The 13545-nt window shown below is 31.6% G+C and overlaps 1 protein-coding gene across 1 annotated transcript in view; it reads right to left on the bottom strand.

Annotated features, from left to right (window-relative positions):
* The window catches only part of NECTIN3 (nectin cell adhesion molecule 3), a 119368-nt gene that overhangs the window by 39331 nt on the left and 66492 nt on the right, over positions 1-13545 (bottom strand). Inside the window, exons 6-7 of the mRNA XM_032478812.1 lie at positions 8753-8891; positions 6539-6623 (exon numbers count right to left, since the gene is read on the bottom strand). Coding sequence (XP_032334703.1) covers positions 6539-6623; positions 8753-8891 — 224 coding nt within the window. The remainder of the gene's footprint in view (positions 1-6538; positions 6624-8752; positions 8892-13545) is intronic.

The raw sequence follows: 13545 nt of genomic DNA, 5'->3' as shown, positions 1-13545 counted from the left end.
TACTTTTACTTATATGGGTAGTAGCTATATTAAACATTAAAACTAAAATATTTTTAAGATATTTAATTGATTTAAAGATAAACTCATAATATGTTAATATAAACAGCATCTTTTAAATGAAAAATAACCATGTTTTTCAAAACAAAAGTTAGTGAGAAGAGTGGTCTTTTACTGTTTTGGTTTTTTTATTTTTTTACGTTTGTAAATCTTTTTAATATCTGAGTCAAAAAAAGAAAGCTTGATTTTCACATCTGCCACAGCATTCAATCTGTTAAAATATGTTGTTTGGTTGAAATATAGTTAGAAGAAATGGCCTCACACAGATACATGGCTGGAAAAGGGAGGAATATTTTAATAGTCTTTCCAGATAAACAAGTACTGTCAGTTGTTTGTATTGAGTGACAGTTTCACTTCATTGATTTTTGAGAAAATGTCTGCAAAATACTCAAGCCTGAATAATCATAGTTTGGTAGTCATTCTTTTAAGTAAAAGCAGTGTTTGACAAAAAAGGAAATTAGTTCAGCTTGGAATTCAGTCATATACTTTATGCATATATTCCATTTCATCCCACAGATTAATATACACATGTTTACATGTATATAAAAGAAATATTTTAAATAATGAAAACTGTCCTGTGTATTTTAACACCTGAAATAACATTCATAATACATTTTCAAGGTTGTTAAAAATCAAAAATTTACCAAAAAAAATCATCTGACAGATAACTACTTCTGAAAATGTGGACATCAAGGGGGAAGAAAATCTCACGATAGTTGAAGAGATTACAAAGCTTTGTGACATGTCAGCGCAAAAATAACTTCCAAAGCCATATTCCCTACAGTATTGCTTCTTGACTGAAATTCCTGTTAGGTTCCTTAGTAGAGTCAAGTAATGTTATTTATTTCAAATAGTCACTAGTCCTGACTTCCAGAGAATAAATGCTACCTCAGGCTGAAGCAGAGCATTCTAAAAGATTCACATTTACATTCAGATTTTTTCATATTAAAAATAAAACTGTATACATTAAAAATATTTTCCCAGAAAAGCTCCCTGGATCATTTTAGCTGGTTTGGGAAATAGTTCTTCACATCAGAGTATACAACTCTACCAATACAAGGCTAAAAAATAGCATTATACATAGAATGCACAATGTTGTCCAAAGTTTTAATACAAAGAAATTTTATATCAGTGTCCAGTATTTCATGCTGGATTTGAAGCTTAATGAGATTAAAAAAACAGTCCCCTACAACTGTCAGCATTTAGCACTCTGTAAAATCACTGCAAAAATAAATAAATCACAGTGAACAAGGAATAAAAAAGATAACTGTTGTTTTTTGCAAGCGAGTAGATTATATATCTAGAAAATTCAAGAAAATAAACTGAAAATCTATTAGAATGAATAACAAGTTCAAGAAAAAAGCCTAGAAACTTTTAAAAAAACTCAAAGCATTTCTATATGCTAATAACCAACTAGAAAAAGGCACAGAGCATACATCCAGAAGAAACTCTAATTTGAAAAAGATACATGCACCTCAATGTTCATAGCAGCACTATATATAGCCAAGACACGGAAGCAACCTAAATATCCATTGACAGATGACTGGATAAAGAAGTTGTGGCATATATGTATGTCACACACACACACACACACACACACACACACACACACACACACACACACACACACACACACACACACACACAATGGAATACTACTCAGCCATAAAAAAGAATAAAATAAGGCCATTTGTAGTAATATGGATAAATATTGAAGAAGACACAAATGAACTTATTTAAAAAACAGAGACAGACTCACAGCCACAGAAAACAAATTTATGGTTACCAGGGAGGAAAGGGGGTGGGGAAGGATAAACTGGGAGTTCAGGATTTGTAGAAATTATATATAAAATAGATAAACAACAGGGTCCTACTGTATAACACAGGAAACTACATTCATACCTTGTAATAGCCTATAATGAAAAAGAATATGAAAAGGAATATATATATGTATAAATGAATCACTATGCTGTACACCAGAAATTAACATAACTTTGTAAATCGAATATACTTTAATAAAATAGAAATAAAATAAGAAAAAAAAGAGGGAGGTAAAAGCCAAGATTCCGCCCCCCCCAAAAAAAGCCACAGGGGATTAGAGGAAAACCTATAATCAATTAAAATACTCAAAATGCCTTTAATAACTGTAATAAGAAATGTGGAAAACATATACTAAAAAAGACTTTATCTAGTACATAAAAGAACCATAAAGTAGAAGCTTATCTGGTTTCTGGACAGAATTAACATTACAAAGTTGACAAGTCTCACTAAATTAATAAGTTCAGTGAGATTTTTATGGAACCTGGGAAGCCAATTCTAAGGTTGATATGAAAAAAAGCCAAGAAAATTTTGGAAAGGACGAACAGAGATGAGGAAATTTGCTTCACTAAATACCAAATCATACTATAAGACAGTAATTAAAATAGTGTTGTTTTGCTTTAAGGAGAGAAACATAGAACAATATAACAGAATTAAGAGTTCAGAAATACACCTAATATCCATGGGAGTTTATTTTAGGATAAAAATATCTTCAAATCATGGAAAAGGACAGATATTCAATAGTTTTTGGACAACTTGTTATCCTACTGGGGAAAAATTAGGTTATTACCTTATACCATAAGCAAAAATAAGTTTCAGATTAATTAAAATAAAAGAAATTCCATAAAACTATGAGAGTTTTTATATGATTTTTTAAAACACTTCAGATCAGGGGCAGAGGGGGAATGGAGAGGAAGTCTTTTTAGATAATGTATAATTTCCAGAAACTATAAGGAAAAGGACAGTGATTTTGACTACATAAAAACTTAAACTTTCTGTATAAGACACTATAAAGTTAACAAGTAAGAAGCAAATATAAGACAAAAGATTACTGTCCATATCAAAGAGCTGCTAAAAAATTAACAAGCAAAGTTTAAAAAACTGATGAAAAATGATGCAAATAGGTAGTTTACAGAACTACAAAAAGGCAATCAAGTATGAAACCTCTTCCAGGAATCTACAAAGCTTTTAAATGAACTATTTTTCCAGTTTTATCAAACTGACAGAAAAAAAAAGTTCTATTAAACAATATTAAAGAGGGAAATGGATTTTAATATACTATTTATGGGAATATAAATTAATATAGCTAGTTTGGCCAGCAATATGACACCTATTTAAATGTAAAAATATTCACAGTAATTCTATTTCTTTGCATATATTTTATAAATACATGTGCACAAAAAGTACCCTCACTGCACAATTATTGTAATAGGGAAAAAAAGGAAACAACCTCGGAAGATCATTAGGTAATTTGTGGTATATCAACACAATGGAATACTGTCACAGCCATTCCAGAATGAGACAGAGAGACAGTAATAGTTCTAAAACCTGAATATGCATTAGAATTCACCTGGTGAACTAGGCAAAATGCCCACTGTCTCCAACCCCTGGGATTCTGATTCAGTAAACCTGAAACTGTCTTCAAGAATCTTCATTTTCAATAACCCAGGGAATTTTGATAAAGGTGGCAACATTACTCACTCTGAAAAATACTGGTTTGTAACAGAGTGGAAAAAACAATTTTTAGAACAATATGTACTCTGTGACCACATTTATGTTTCTAAAAAATTATCTGTAGATGTAAATGTGGATGATGTACACTTAAAAGTAAACTTGTGAAAAAAAGTCTGGGGGGATATTTAAGTTAGTAACAATGGTGATCTCTGGGGAAGGAAATAATATATTCAGGAACAGGGGGATGAATGAGAATCTTCAACAGTTAACTCTATAATTCTGCAGTATTTGATTTTTCTTTGTACCAAGAATATACTTAATGCATTACCTATAATGTTAAGAAAATAAAACATAATAAAAAGGTAAAAATACATTTTAATGTCATGAGTTCATGTTGTTTCCTAAATGAAGACTCACTTTTGTAGGATTTATCAACTATGAATCTTTGCAATATGGTAATAGTTCCCACTCAAGGAAATCGCCTCTTTGCAAAACCAGGCTTCATTCTCATAATTAGATTTAGAGGGAAAATTCTCAGGTATGAATTTTGGCACTACAACCACAAAAATAATGTGTGAGTAGCAGGAACCAATGTAAGTAGTGAAGAACTGTTTGTTTCTGTGGTTTCCCAAGTGCAGAGCACTGATGGGTAGAAAAGTGGGCTCTCTTCTGTAAAGCCATGGTAGCATTTGGGAGCATGGCCTAGCTCACTAGGCCACAAGACCTGGTTATGAAGGCTGAAGACTAACTGACTTTTAAGTAGGAATTAACCTCATGAGCTTAAAATTGACAAGTTATGTAGTGAAGTGGAACATTATGAAGGCATTTACCATTATAGCATGCTATCATTGCATGAACTAATTAGACAGTAATTACACATGTATAGATCTCTTGGTAATCAGGAAACAGTTCTACGTATTTTGCATTTTGATATCACATCATTAATTAAAACACAATCATATAATTAACATATGACATAATGCATGAATCATAATAAATTATATTACTGTTGGATAATGATTTCAGTGTAAATTATTCCTAAAATCTTTATAGAATTAAGAATTATTTCATCTCCAAGTTTTGACTCTCCTAAGCAGTATGACAGCAACCAGCTCATTCTTAGCAATATGTTATAGACTCAGTTTTACAGCAAGAAGAGGGAAAAAAAAATCAATCATGTTTTTCACCTGCTTAATCTTACAGATGAGGAGAAAATTACAATGTTACTAAATGGTCTATGACTCCCAAAGTCCAATGCTTATTATCCACTGCAGATGCTGCCCATCAATTTCCTTTCTAAAATTTCCATTACTTTTTCATTTCCACCTAGATTTATGCTTGGGATTATGCAATTTGCTCTAATCAACAACGGAGTAATTTTATCACACGCATCAAAACTCCTACTTCCAAAACTGATCCATCCATGAAGACTTCTCTGACTCCAAGAATACTAAAACTTGCAGTTGGTACCACTGTCAAATCATTCAAGAAAAATCATCCCTTTGTGTTCATTTAGCAGTGCCTACATACTATACACATACATATATACACAATCATATTTTAACTAAATTCCAGGACATATGATCTGAGCCCAAAAAATTTTTTCCCATTCATAAGCTTTTGTAAATATTTAAATTGAAAATATTAAATAACAACAAGTGACATAATAAATTGATTTTACAGAGAAGAATAAAATTACATGCAATTACGGTTGTCCTAAAAAGTTACTATAACAATGTTTTTAAAAAATTCCCAAACCTGAATCTAGAAATCCTCTGGTTAGTTACTAGCTTTGGAGAAGGAGGAAGACAGCTATCCTTCTGCAGCAGTTAACAACACCTCTAGCTAAATATTTTGATGACATTTCACACTACTTGTCAAGTTAATTTATTTGCCAAGAGATATGAAGCTATACTCTTTATGTGAAAATAAGAGTTCGGAAAAGATGGCACATCTTCACCCCTAAGACGTGAAACTTGTGTTAAGACGACAAAGTTGGTGCCCACTGTCAGTGAGTGCACATGCCAGGGAATGCTCCTCCCTGCCCCACTCTTGAGCAGTAGATTGGTTATGTGGTCATCCAAGGAACAGAAGCTGAGAGCATCTTAACAGATATATTCTCCCGCAGTTTTTCCACCAAATTAAATAAATTAATTGGTGAGCAAATGATTTGCCTTATTTAAGCTGAAGATACAGCCTTGTTTTAGGAGAAAAATTCTATAGAATATTCCCACAGGTAATAAAACCCCAATATAGGGTTAGAGCCCCAGTAAGCTGAATGGGTGATACAGGGAAAAAAAATAAAAACAAAGCAACTAAAGCTAAGAAAAAAAGTATTCAAACATTCTGATGGCTTAAACTTTCCCAAGCAGAACATATTAATCAAGATATAGAATCCAGGACAGAAGCACTGAATCAATACTTTCACATAAATTACTGTAAACTGATTCCAAAAGAAATAGTAAATTATCATAAATGTAGAATAGGCTTAATAGCCATACCTAGAATTTTAAATTGGAATATAAATCTTTTGTTGCTAAATAAAGGAAGGCTAAAATTTAGACCTTGAGTATACTGAAAAGAAACAAAAATAAAATACATATGCCAAGGAGAAAAACCTCTCCATCATGCATCATACCCTACCACTCAATTTTTCCATCTTCTATTTATATAAAAATGCATAGTTCATAATGAATCTGTATGTCAATAAAACTGTATTAACAGTAAGTCTTTAGACATAGGCTTTTAGTAAAAAATGTGTACCCCTAAGACAGTGTTGATTTGTCTTAGCTACATTGGACATAACTTCTTTTCTTACTAATTTATAGACAAAATTTGATCCCCTAAATGTTTCAGAGAATTGATTATGTGTTATTATGTGATATTTAATACATAATGAACTAGATAATATTTTGAAATAAATCATATACATTGCTTAGTAGTTTTAATTTTACTTCACTTTATTTTAAGTATACTCAGGAACACTTACCTGATATAGAAGATCTTTCTGAGGCAAAGGAGGGGATCGCTCTTCATACACAGGAGGTGGTTTATGTGTGGGTGGAAGGTCGATCCTGCATTAAAAAGTTAAAAAAAATTGCTGCAGTTAGCAAAAAAAAAAAACAAGGGGAGGGGTACAATCAAGGTTCTCCTAAGTTTTGAGGACACTTTCCTCATACTAATATTTATATTAGTGTACTTATTTAATTCAGTTCTTCCATTTCCATTAGCCTATAATAGATGGGACAAAAAAGTAAACTAGTTTTAAAGGTTCCAATGTTTAGGACCAATCTAAGTAATTCATATTTAAAGAAGCAACTCAAATAGAATCATTTTTTTAAAAATTATTATTAAGAAAGTAATCTAGTATATGACCAAGTATTGCATATAAGTATTGCACATTTTTACATGTGACTATGCTTACCAACATTTTAAAGATAGTCAAACGTGTGTAATAGAAAGCACTTTTCTCCAAAGTGTCATAAAAGTGATTTAAAAGACTGTTGTTAAAATAATGATGAAAAATAGTTTATACTATATTTTGGAAATATTCTGTAACAAATTTTCAAAAGCCATGATCACTTTTAGAATATTTATCATGTAAATTAACATTTTCAATCTACAAACCATTATAAATCCTGGCACCTGAAATAAAGAGACCATTACATCCTTAGGGAATGCATTTATTTTTGCCAAAATTACCTAATCCACTAAAAAAAGTATCTTCATATATTTTAAACATTGTTGAGTTACAACAAAAATAGAATTAAACATATCTCATAGCTCTCTGCAATTTAGAAAATAATTTTTATAAACTCTTACTTTTGAAGGTCAGACAACTAATTTTCAGTAATTGAGATTATAAATCAAATAAAAATTTTACCTTTATTAAAAGATAAAGAGAATGAAATCTATAGAGGTCAAAATAATTACAATTTCTCAGTGGTCTAATAACTTTTGGACAGAAAATATTTTAAATGAATAGAATTCAAATAATAAATGAAATGGTTACACGGACATAATTACTAGCCTACTAGTAAATAATGTTTTTGAAATTATAGAAAAACTTGAGATAATTTGGGAACTAAGATGATGTTAACCACAAAGTACTTACTCTTGAAATAGTAAAAAAAAATCTGGTCTTACAGATATTAGAATGAAAGAGTACTTTACAGTCCTTTTATTTAAAGTATTTTCTTTAATGTAGCAAAAACCACAGCAAATTTATAGCTCCAAGGTCCCAAAGGTCATTAAGGTGAGAAAACCAAGGTTCATGGAGGTGATGTGACATTCATAGTCAGACCACTAATTTGATCTTAGAGCTGAGGCTAACACCCAGGTTTCCTTAATCCAAAAAAATTAGTGCTATAACTGGGCCAGATTAGAGAGGCAGAGACATACACAAAGCACTTAGGAAGACAGAGGAAATGCATTTGAGAGCCAGCCTTATAGCCTCATAAAAAACATTAATAACTACACAAGAAATAATGCCATTTGTATAGAACGAAACTGTTCATAAATGACATCATCTTATTCTATTCTTAACACAACAATGTAAGGTAAGCAGGAAAAGTATTATTCACATTTCACAGATGAAGCAACAAAAACCACTGATGGAATTTAGTGAACTGAGACATTGGTCTTTGGATTATACAGCAAAGTGCAATTTCTATTTCCTAATTCCATCTCAATGATTAGGCCCAAAACATTGCTTTCTCTTGAAGAGGCATATTTTATAATTTACCGAAACCAAAATTGTTTATAAGCTTTAAAACTCAATGTATTTAATAACTCTCGGCAGTTGAAAGTTAAGTTATACCTGTACATAAGACAGGCATACACAGTCTGAAGAAGCAAGTAAACTTCTAAGATTCTTTATACCTGTCTTTCAACTACTTCATCGAAGACTTGCATTTTATTCAGAAGGCAGGACAACAAAAGTGTCATTATGTTACCATTTGGAAAGATGTAATATATGGTAGGTTAAAAAAAGGTGTCTAATATATTTGTCTTTAGTAGCCCATTGACACTGTTTGTTTACCAAAATGTAGTTTGATACCTTCTGACAAAACCATGGTCATCTTACAAGACCTAACAGTATCAACTGCTGTCCCTCAGACACTTTTCATACGAGTAACTATAAAGATACAGACTGATGAATACTGAATATTCATAGTTGAATCCAAGCAAAACAGTTACCTACACTTTGTCAAGGTAGGATGGTCTCTTTTTCCGAGGAGTCAGCAACACAGTCACAAAGATGGCAATGATGAAAAGGGCAAGGACAGCTCCAATTACAGCTCCAGCCACAGCTATAGAAGAGGTCTGTTTAAATGGAACATCTGTAAAGTAACAAAAATTAGGTTTTTTAAACAATTTTAAGAAGAGTTCTTGAATCTGTATCCTTTAGTTTCTAAAATGTGCAGACTTGACTAAAATATGTTAGCCAACCGCAAGCTTAGTGAACCCCAAATTTGATTCATTACTTTTAGTAGCATTACACTAACACCCTTATTCTTGGCAAAATGTCGCCTTAGTTCTCCAGCTTTGCTTTTTTAAAGTTTTGAAAAGAGCATACCCAGTTAGACATCAATTAGTGAATCTATGTTCTATAGTCAAAGAATATCTGGAGGAGAAAAGAAGATAAAGGATGAAAACGAAGTTCTTACTCTAAAAGGTGACAAAACAAAAAAAATTTCAGTATTCTTTAATGGAGTTAGCCAACAATATAGACATTTACCATTTTTATTCCATTAAAAGAGATTATATTAAATAAACCAAAAACTTCAAGAAAGGGCAAAATAACAATACTAAAAAACAGAAAATATCCCAGATCTAATAAATGCAATCAAAAAATGACATGGAAAAATTTTAAAGTAGTTTTTAAAGCAGACATTATTAAAACAGTCTTTGTTGCAGATAATTTCCCTTAACTCGCACACATTTAATACAAAGTACACTTAAGACAGTGTTTCATGTAAACAGAAATTCTTCCCTATTTCCTGGCTATAGACACACTGTAACATTTTTGAATACCAATTTCTCTTCCCCTGCCTGCCCCACAAATACTGTAAGAAAGGATTTTTAAAGCATATTTAGCAGTTAGCATTTCACACAATTCTATAAAAAGCTACCCTACTTTATGAACTCCCAAGTGAGGGAATTCACAAAAATTATGTTCAAATATGAGTATTATGGATATGACAAAACTATTAATCCTTATGTGTAAGTTATTATTTTGATAATTTCAGCCATCTTAAATCCAGTAACTAAATTTTGTGGGGTGACCCATCAGTTACAAAGTACCCTCAATATACATGATTTCATTTTATCTTTCTAACCAATAAGAAAGACATTTAAGGTAACATTCTATAAATGAAGATACTGCAGTTCAAAGGTTAAATGCTCTGCCCAAGGTCATTCAATCAATGAATAGGAAAGAACACAGGGTGAAATAAAGCTAGGTTGCGGCAGGATTGAAGCCTCCAACGGTATGCCCCTACTGGGAGAGAATGATTTTTCTCAATGATCACAGTGATCCTTTTGGGTCCCCATCTGGAAATGTAGACCTCTTAGTTTTCAATTAATTGGCATTCACATATACTCTTAAATAATTACAATTACTGTTGGAATCCAGAGGTGGCCTATTTAAATAGAATGAAAGCAATATTGGTTTTGAAATATGTTTCACTTAATATCATAGTATTTCCTAAAAATACATATTTAGAAATATTTTCAAACTGTTTTGATTAAAATGTGAGTCACATAGTATTTTAGATTGCTAAAAAGAATGTTTTATTTTCTTTCCAATAATGAAAAATTCTTTAGAAAACTAATGATCCTGGGTTTGTTTATTAACGGGTCATTTTATTAGTCTCATTCTAGACTAAAAATCTTATACCAATGAGTGCATTTCAATTATCTTTCAAACACTTAATAGAATCTAAAAATATAGTTATTTAAAATAACATAACCCGCTTTATTATTCAGGATGTTATCCCTCATTTGCTAATACTTGTCTGGCTTGTCTTCCTACTCATTTCTCTAACCACAACTAATTCCATTTGAATATGTGCTACATGAGAAAAAGATTTAAAATCCAAGCCAGTCAAATATTACTCTACTCTTATAAATGTAGAAAAGAGATTTGGGATGACTTAGGGCTAATCTTGTCTTCTACACCTTGTCATACACCTTGTCAGTGGCAAAAAGAAAAAATCCCAATGTGTCAAGTGTGTTACCTATTCCATACTAGTTAGTCTAAAGGTTTTCACTTAATGGAATTTTTTCTTTTGCTAAGGAATAAAGTGTCCCTATCATTTTTGCCCAAACATGGAGAATTTAAATTTGAGTGTTATTTTGATGATAATGACAAAGTAAGTATTATATTTATAGTAATACTACTGAAATTTTTTCAAAAACTCAGGTTACTCTTTGAATATAATTAGCCATAATTAATATTCTTCAATGTACAGATCATTATAAATTCATTAAACCTCATAGCTCCTCCAAGAAAGTCTTTCATTTAAACTTAGCAATAATATTCAATTGGTAGTGCTTTGTAAGTAATAAACAACATCAGACTTTTAATATCCTAAGCAATTCCCATCTCTGAATATATACTTTTTTAATATCCTGAGGTAATTCTCAAGTGTAAATAGATACTATTTTTTTAAACATTTAAATTATGGTCTACTTATCCAATTCTGTCCTGTTAGTTTTGTAATTTCTAGCTCTAGAATTCTATAGCTGAGAGTTCACTGTATATATAACCATAATTTTTCCTTCTGTCTTAATTTGAGCATATTTACTTCACCTGGTTCATTTTTATCATTATCTATCCTCTTTTTACACACTTCTTCTTAGTATCAGAACAGGCTAGTAAGTGCTGAAATGAGGAGGTAGAAAAAAGTATAAGCCCATTTACTAACTGGATATCCTACTCTACATAAGTTAAACTATGTTAAATACATATGACATACATTTCATATTTTCTTTTCTGATCTTCTAATTGAGAAGATAAAAAAATATTTAAGAGTATTAAGATTTTAAAGGTATTAATTGGTGATAAACCCTAGTATAAAATGCAAAGAGCTGAAATTTCTTACATTCAAGTCAAAGAATTTTGATGAAAATTGAGAATTTAGCCCCAACATGGCTTCCCCACATCTCTGCCCATATAATCTACACACTCTATATTCCAACAAAACTATTACAAGGAGAAAAAAATTAAGTAAGCAGATGTATAAAAATTTGGCATTTTTAAACATTAAGCAAGTTTACAGAGTGATTGACAGGAAGCAACATTGTATCACCTAAGGAGGTGTTCTACTAAACCTAATTATATGCTTACAAGCAGCAGAAAACAAAAAGACAAAAGCATTAAAATATTTAGCATCAAGGACTGGTGAACGTCTCCTAAAAGAGACGTTCCAGTTATCAGAGCAGCTTATTAACCAATATACATTGGAAATTCACCTCCTGAAACAGAAAAATAGCATCCCTCAACACAACAAAAGTACACTATCCATCATTAAAGATACCATGCCTGTGTCCTGAGGAGAATGATCAAAAATCAGTTACAAATGATGCCAAAAAATTTTCATTACTTCTTGAAAAAATGTAAATATTATAGAAATTGAATTGAAATAAAGTTTTTGTTATTACTCTGATACAAATGAATAAAACGTATGTAAAAGCTATTCAACATGTTCTCACCTAATTCACATCTAAAACTGAGGCATTATAATGTTTTTAAAAGTTAACTTTTCTACACAATAAAATACATGTTTACAGTAATTTGCTAAAATCATTTAAAATGCAGGGGGAGGGTTATAGCTCAAGTGGTAGAGTACAAGCTTAGCATGCATAAGGTCCTGGGTTCAATCCCCAGTACCTCTTCCAAAAATAGGTAAACTTAGTTACCTCCCTCCAAAATAAAATAACTGAATAGTGCAATAAACTAATTAGAATGGGTGAGTATAGAAATCTATAGTCAGTCCCTTTTCATACTTACAAATACCAAGTCCTAAAAATTAATTGAAACATTAAGCTTCATCCCTCTGTTTTTCTTCATTTCCTTCACTGAAACTTCTGTAATACCATCACATGATTCACAGATTAATGTGATACCCTACAAACTTATCTTCTCACCTTATACTTGGGAGTAAATACATGTATTCCCATAATACATATCACTGTATTACCAGTTTTTCCCCACAAATATATCCCACACTTATTTTTCAATAACCTTTTAATACTTATCTTTTCAACATGACATCTAAGCCTTTATATTCATCCATATATTTATCTTACTACTTTTTAATAAAAGTCCTCTACTTGGGTCAGGTCAGTTTCCTCAGCCTCCCATCCAGCAAATTACCAATAGTAACCTAACGTGTGCTAGGGCTTGTGCTAAGTGCTAGGAATGCAAGAATAAATTTTATGCAGTCCCTGTCCTCACAATAGAGAGACAAATCCCTAAAGTAGGGTCAGAGAATCTATAAAATATTTATTTTCCAATGAAGTATAAAAAGAAATTATCAGTAACCTAAAAACAGAGGAGTGAGCATTAAATAAAAATTAATGTTGTATTATAGGACATGGACTGGCACTAGGAACCCTACCTGGTCCATGTGTCAGGTATCTTCTGCCACACAGGGCACCACAATATCCTACGAGAAGTGTGGAGTGGGACAGTTCCAGAATGAAAGTGAAAAGACAGTTCCATCTTTACTTGGTTGTCCCTCTCGGCATAGTCAGTATCTTGTGACACATTGTGACTTATGCAAGCTCAGCTGAATGAACTAAAATCTTACCTAGATTTAACTAAAAGTCAAAGATACACAGGAGGCATGACATGGGTGCTCTGTGTGACAGGTGAACATCTGACACATAGACCAAGTGAGGGTATCAGTGCAAACACGTTATATACCAGCAAGCATTTATTCCTAGTAAATGTCATTCCTGCAAACAACTGAAAGAATGAAGATAGTA

The sequence above is a fragment of the Camelus ferus genome, chromosome 1 (genome assembly GCF_009834535.1).
Source record: "Camelus ferus isolate YT-003-E chromosome 1, BCGSAC_Cfer_1.0, whole genome shotgun sequence".
Lineage (NCBI taxonomy): Eukaryota > Metazoa > Chordata > Mammalia > Artiodactyla > Camelidae > Camelus > Camelus ferus.
Note: the sequence above shows the minus strand (reverse complement) of the source record. Positions and strands in the feature narration are given on the sequence as shown.